The sequence below is a fragment of the Morone saxatilis genome, unplaced genomic scaffold (genome assembly GCF_004916995.1).
Source record: "Morone saxatilis isolate NCDOM2014 unplaced genomic scaffold, NCSU_SB_2.0 Contig11, whole genome shotgun sequence".
Classification (NCBI taxonomy): domain Eukaryota; kingdom Metazoa; phylum Chordata; class Actinopteri; family Moronidae; genus Morone; species Morone saxatilis.
In genome coordinates, this window is record NW_023339663.1 from 29,132,353 (window position 1) to 29,139,887 (window position 7,535).

A 7,535-nucleotide genomic window follows, 5' to 3' on the forward strand; every position below is an offset into this window, starting at 1 on the left:
CTCAACCTGCCTTTATTTGGGACAGGCCTTTAATTCCTTTTGCATAAAACTCTTAGTCAACAAAGCAATATTACTTTTGGCTATTGAATAACATTTCGGTTACAAATCAGCCAATATTTTGGTTTCCTTAAAATTAACTGAAGGATTTTATTGTGGAGAATCTCACTGATCTAATGATGTACAGCATGTCCATACTGACAGTTTAAACATTTATATTTGTGTAGGCGATCTAAGCAGCTTAGAACTCGCTCAAGCAGGCGACCTGGTGTTCTTTAAGAGGTTTTATACATCCAAAGAACATCTATAAAATCCAGACCAGGCCTCTAATCTAGACCTTTATTTGTCAAAACCTGTATCTATACCAGGCTAATAAAGGGGACCTGCTTCTAATTGGAACCCTGCTTTTAATTGATGTTTTGTGGTAATCAATAAAACTCAATTTTATATCCAAGATCTACATATATTTAGAAAAAAAAGTATATAGAATAAAACAGAATCTTTGTTAATATCAGAGCAGATCATCAGCATTCATCCATCAGTTATCACAAGTTATCCTTTAGAGCAGAAACTATCCAAACAGTCTCAGAACCCAAGATGGCATGCAGAACTGTTTTTCATTGGGTCCCCCCTTGGGAGAGTAAAATGCCTAACAATGTTATGATATGTAAATACATTTTTCTAATTAAAACAGAGAGAATATTTCTCTTCTATTTGAATTAGGAAAAGGAAATTAGAGGGCTATGCAAGTACTCATTGAGCTGGTGTTACATCTAGTAACTACTATTTCCACTACCTATTGCTACTTACTAATTATATCATCTTGTTCAATTCCATTTAATTTATTTTGCACTTTAAATTGACATTCCAATGCAATCAAAAGCTTTCTCCTTATTCTTATTTGCACAGTGAATCAGTGTTTGTCAGATCCAAACATTACTATCCATGTGCCTATTAATAATAAATATACCCTGTTTGATCAATATGAAATCAGCTGGCATGGACTCCTGTACCTTTTTGTGAAGAATCCTGGGGGCACTGTTTTCAATTTACTATAAATGTCATGAATAGAGGGGAGAGAGGTCCCAATAATGGACATCCTCTGTTAGTGTGTGCTATAGAGAAGGTTGTGGTATTTTCAAATATACTAAGTGATGGGAAACATTTTAATAATGTTTGAGTTCAAAATATTGAACTTATATTGCCTGTTCATCCTCGAAGGAGACGGACTGTGGTCAGCTTACATCTGTTGCCTAAAATGGGTTCTAATAGTGGTTTTTATAGCAAGAAAGACTTTTTAAACCTACAGCATCATCTACTTCTTCTCTGTCGCTCCTTATGAGTGAGTATTAGCATGTCCCAAACATGAAAAATAGTAAGCAGCTCAACCCAGCAGCTCTGAAAAAAAAAGAAGAATATCTGGGGTTTTCTAAGCAGGCATCAGTATGCAGATTGTTTCTCAGCAGTCTAAAGAGGTCTGTTTTCCTTGATGCATTTATTTTGCTGAATTACTAGGCCAAGCTTAAAGTCTCCTCGCTGTAGTCAGTGTGGTTTTTCTTTACAGTTCTGGCTGTTACTAATATCAAGTTGTTTTTCGAAGCACCTATAATGAGATCATCCTTATCAAGCCTCCGTTTTCAGAACACTATGAATCCCAGAAGTGTGTATTCAGAGTCTCATCATAATAGACAAAGTGTGAAATATGGTTTTACCCCAAAAAAACCCAGAGGCACTTGCAATCCCCTTCTGAAAGTTAAATACCCACAGAGGTGTCAGCCAGTCCAACCATCCCCTACATCAGAAGCTCAGCCTGATTCAGACAATGACACAATAAGTCAGGTAATTACTGTACAAACTGCTCTTTCCTGGACGTTCCAAAACCCCTCAGAACAATTGGAGCACTGACCTATATATGTTGTGTGTGTGCGCGCAGGTGAGAGGAGGACGGTGGTTTCCTGTATGAGGATAGCCAATAAAACTATGGAGGTGGTCAACAGTAGCTACTGTCAACCGGAGAACCGACCACACCCCCAAGTACGACCCTGCAACTCTCACCCCTGCCAGTACCGGTGAGACACAAACCCACACACATTTTGTAGCTGCTGGTTTCTTGTAGACTTCAGTTAAACGGTCATAAGACAGATGTGGCAATTAAAAAAAATTGGAGAATAAGGATCATTCTCTAAAACTAAGATTAATACATTTTTCCTTTAATTGAACCATGTTAGATTACATCTGATCACAAGTATGCATTGAAACTGATTTGATTTTTAGACCCCCTTCAGTAATTTCTTGTTCGGCGGTTTTTATTTTTATATAATTTTTTAAAGCACACATTCTTGCCATTTTGCTACCCATATGAGTCTATATGTCTATATGTATATCATTGTACAGGAATGGCTGTGTTTGAAGGCTTGAGGTCTTTGAAGCTGTCTTTCCACCAAATTAGCTCTGGATAGTGTTATCTAGCTTCCACCAGTTATAAGCGGAACCACTGCATCATCAACAGAGGGCGCTGGCCAATGCACAACGACCTGTAGAATATGCCACACCCACTTTGGTTCCAGCGGAAAACCTACTTTCGAACCGTTTGGTGCATTTCGACCAAAAATAAATTGGTCCAGAACCTGAAAAGTTGGTTCCCAGCTGGAACCAAAAAATAGCAGGTTTGCACTCAGTTGATGATGCATCTGGTTACTATGGTTTCGCTCAAAACTTGTGGAAACATGGGCTGGTTCACTAGATAGCATCAAGGTTCCAACAATATTGAATAGAACTGGTTCAAGAACCAGAGCTAATTTGGTGGGAAAAACACAGTGGAATGCTTTTCCAGATTTGGGCTTTATTATTTTAGAGGCTTATGGCATAATCGCAGTATGTCTTAGGTAGTCATGCCACATGTCATTATTCTCAGAATAAGTGGTGTAAAATAACAGTTCCTCCTCTATACGTTTATGCTTTAAAAAGTGTCTACACCAAGCTGGTCAATTTTGTAGACACATGTTTTTAAGCCCTCCGTACAGACTAAAACTGCAAACTGCTTTCTCCCCAAAAGCAGTGTATAAATGCCAGCAGTGTGTTTCTGTGTGTATAGGTAAAACAGCTTTTACAGAACAATGATGAAAGCTACCCAGTGAGGGTCAGTGGCTGTATGCCAGTCAAGTTAAAGGACCAGTGTGTAGTATTTTGTGCCATCTAGCTGTGAAGTGGCAGATTGCAACCATTTGAATACAGCTCAGCCTTCAAAGTGTTAGAGCCAGTGTTTGGGGTGTCTGTTCTTAGTTACTTTAGAAGTATGGTGGTTTAACATGGAAGAGTCCCTCTGTAGATAACCGGCTCATTCTAAGTTAATGATTCTTATATTCAGGTGGAGTGTATACACTAATAAAAACATTACCGTATGAATATAATATTCCATTTATGACAACAGAACATCCTAAATGTTACACACTGGACCTTTTTAAGAACGTTCTGTCACCTCAAACCTACTCTGTGATCACTCATTTTAAATGCCAATATAGCAGAATACACAGCACAGCTGTTGTCATTAACCCGTAATTATAAAAGAATGATTTTATCAGCCCCTGCAGTGCAGCAGCTTGGAAATGACTGCTGATTAACAGCTAGTATTTATGAGTTGTGATTAAATTACTATTTCGTTCCTTTGTAAGACAACTTAATCACATAAATATGTAAATGAGAACAACCATTGTGAATTTGGCTGCATTACAACACAGTGACGGTGATCGCAGAGAGCAGGAGAGGACTGCAGTCGGATGTGTGGCAGAAAAGTTGAGAATACAACTTTCTCTTTCACTCATTTAAAATGTCGAAATAGCTGAGCACATAGCTGTCTAAGACTAACTAACCTAAGATTCAGACACATAGCAAATGCACTGTAGGTTTTGAACTGTCTGTAAACATTGGTGTTTTTCACAGGTGGGTGACAGGAGAGTGGGGATCCTGCTCCGTCACATGTGGTAAAGGTCTACAACAGAGGGAGGTGGTTTGTGTTTACCACCTACAGAACGGCTCACTCATCCACACAAGGGACCTGTACTGCCAAGGAGGAAAACCTCCTCCTCTGCAGGGCTGCGAGGGCCGCCTCTGCCTTACTGTGTGGGAAGCTTCAGAGTGGTCCAAAGTACGTCACACGCACACTTTGCTGATGTCATGTTTGACTGCTCTGGCCCTAGATGTAAGGAGCGTTGTGTCCCAAATAGTTTCTGTTTGCACCTTGTCATACACCTTGCATGGCAGCCACTGCCATCAGTGTATGAATGTGTGTGAATGGGGTGTAGTGTACAGCTCATTGAGTGGTCGAAAGACTAGAAAGGCGCTATATAAGTATAGTCCATTTACCATCTTAAATTCTAAGAGCTCAAGAGGGAGGTATCATGTGCACTATTAAAAGCTTCTTCAGTGGGATTAGATCAGTGACACTGATTTACAGGCAATTTTCACACTCACTTTTCATCCAACAACACTTAACAAATCGTTGTCAGTATATATGTTAGGATGGGCAGACTGAGCAGGGCTGGGTGAGTAGCTCATCGCAGGCAGCTGCATAGATTCAGCTCTCAGCCAGGGAGGCAGGTAAAGGGGCCTCTGGTGGATCTGGAAGATAGAGCAGGGGTTGGTACCACCAAGCATGGGAATAAACTAGTGTGATGGTCTTAAATGGTTATGCTTTTGAGAAACACCTCCTCAGTTTAAGAATGTTTGCAAGATGGATTTTAGGGTCAACCAAGCCTTAAGCCACTAAGCAGATGTGTTTTGACTCAGGAAACATTTTATGGCTTGTTGAGGGAAAAACAAGGTTGCATATTTTAGTTAGCATCACTGACTAAGTCTTGAATTTAGAAATGTCATTAGACCATGAAAAAAAATATCTCTTGAAAGCTTCTGGGACCCGCAGGGGTCCCCAGGAAAAATGCAAATATTTTAATTTCACTATTATTGTATTAACTAGAAGTTAGCCCAATGAGAGACTGTATAAGAATGACACAGATAATCTGCCAATCTACAGTATATAGAGTTTTGGAATAAATCAAAATGGGGATCCCTGAGACTACATGTTATTAAATACAGTAACCACGGACTAATGTGTGTTTTTAATTTTGGGGTCCTTGCACCAAAAAAGTTGAGAATCCCTGCTCTAGGTGACATCTTCCTTCAAGTATTGTTAATTCCTCTTAGATCCTTAAATAAAATTTGCAGGCGTGGAGGTGTTTCAGTATAAATAGTTATTGCAATAAAGTCAAAACAAATGAAAGTAATTGTACACATATATCAACCAGTGCCTTTGTGTGTTTTTCAGTGGGCAATGCTGACATTTAGAGAGCAGGGTGGCTGATGTATAATGTCAATATCAAAACAAAGGAAAGTCATGTATAGTTTCATTATTCCATGCACATTACTATCCAATATACATGTTTCTCTTAGCCAGTAACATGTTGCTTTAGATGGAATTTTTATAAAACTACATTGGGTCATGCTATTGGTATTTAGGGGAGAGCGGGGTACACACTCCCAGAAGAGACTGGCTATTGCTCATTTTGTACACAATTCTGTTTTTCACCCATTTCTATGTATCCTTATTCTTCCGTCACCTCCTCCAGTGTTCATCAGACTGTGGTCAAGGTGTTCGAGGAAGGACAGTGACGTGTACAAACCCTCAAGGTCTTTGTGATCCTCTGTCCCAGCCCACTCAGGAGGAGCCCTGTGAGGACCACTCCAAATGTTACGAGTGGAAGACTGGAGACTGGTCCAAGGTAGGACTGTCTTCAAACCCACGGTTCACATATGGTTGAGACATAATTAAGGTTAGCAGGCTAGCATTAATCATTTCCATGAACACTCATGTACTCACTAAAGTAACTACTGAAATCAGAGAATACTAAGACATCACTAAAAAGTCCAACAGGTAAAGAAAGATGAGCCATCAGCCATAAAGCTGTTTTAGTGAATGAATATATCAGATTTATGAATATTGAAATTTTACTTTGTTCTTTTAACTGAGACCTGGTTTGTTCCCACGAGCACGTTTAAAGGATGATTTATCCCTAAATGAATTTAACTTCACCCCAGTCACATTTTAATATCTCCACTACATCCCCCGAGGCACAGCCGAGGAGTGTTTGGAGTTAGCCCAGCCATAATGAAATCGAGCGTTTTAAAATGGACCCTAAGAAACCAAACTAAAATTTATAATTCAATTTGAAAAGCCTTTGGGGGTTCTTAGTCCTTACTCATCCAAAGAACTAGGAAAAACTTCCCTGCCAGCCCCAGTCTATTGTTTATAGTTGAACTCTTGTTCTCGCGCTCCTGGACGCGTAACTCTGATTTTAATATCGGGAAAAAATTCTCAAGAGTTTTTTACTCACACCGTGTGATTATTTTAGCCCCATGCCAAAATCAGAGTTTAAAGATTAGATAATATTTGTCGTTATGCTTGATCTACCATTCCTTTCTTTTTTCTTGAGGCTAATTAGATAAAATAAACTTGTTAATTGCTCTAAGAATGAAGATAGCGATAAAGTTATTGTTGACAATCGACGACCTTAGTAATGCATTAAACTCTCATTTAATATGAAGCGGCATTTGGTCTATACTTTGCTTCTAGACAAGTGTAAAATAAACCAACTCATTGTTTTTTACATACCACTCTCTTGACCTCGTTCATATATATGGCAATGTATATTGAACACTCATTCTTTTTTCTATTTCAGTTTTAACTTTCAAAGAATGGGGGGAGTGACACATTCCCTTTGGCAATCCAAACCGGGTTTTGTGGCTCAGAGGGAGGTTAAATGTTGTTTCAGAAAACCAGAAACAAAAATAATGATAAAGGAAAAAGTTTTACTTGGTGAAGGCCTTTGGTGTCTGATCCCAGGTCCGAATAGATATTGGGAATTAGTAGGGATAGAGGCACATTTTGAACATCGCCACCCAGAAGCTAATATTGAGGTTTTTGGCAATTGGTGGTGGTGGGATGGGTGGCAAGGCTGCATAGACTGCAATGTAAAGTAGCAGACAGGGAGACAGAAGCTTTCTGCTACAGATCCATCATATGCTCTGAGGAAACAAATCCCAAGTTGAAATCCATTTTATAATCACTCAGAGGTGGAGGCACCAAAGTGAGCCAAACATAGAATGAAACGCGTTCGTCCTTCCTGCCCTGTGTGCTATTAGAAGCATTTGGTTCCACCACCCATTGCAGAAGTTAGGTTCAGCTGAACGAAAAAAAAAACACAGAGTTGAGAGTATCAGTTGTAAACTCAGAGCTAAAAGTTAAATGCCTTTTTAGTCTTAACTCGTTCCGGCAGTTACCTTCACTTTTCACAATGTGGAGCCAGCGTACGCGTGTTAAAGTTATTTATTGGGGGATGCCAGTTGTAGTTGGCTTTTAAGCGATGCTGTAATAATTGTCAGTGCAAAATGAACGTTCCAGCACTGGCTCAATGGTTTGCATTCACAGAACTGCAAACAGTTGGGTGGCACACTGTGCAACACTGAGAACGATATGGACAGAATCT

General features: G+C 39.4%; 1 protein-coding gene across 1 annotated transcript in view; it reads left to right on the top strand.

Annotated features, from left to right (window-relative positions):
• Positions 1-7,535, top strand: part of adamts17 (ADAM metallopeptidase with thrombospondin type 1 motif, 17) — a 104,906-nt gene that overhangs the window by 83,596 nt on the left and 13,775 nt on the right. The window contains exons 18-20 of the mRNA XM_035682220.1: positions 1,927-2,066; positions 3,937-4,141; positions 5,619-5,771. Of these exons, the coding sequence (XP_035538113.1) occupies positions 1,927-2,066; positions 3,937-4,141; positions 5,619-5,771 (498 nt within the window). The remainder of the gene's footprint in view (positions 1-1,926; positions 2,067-3,936; positions 4,142-5,618; positions 5,772-7,535) is intronic.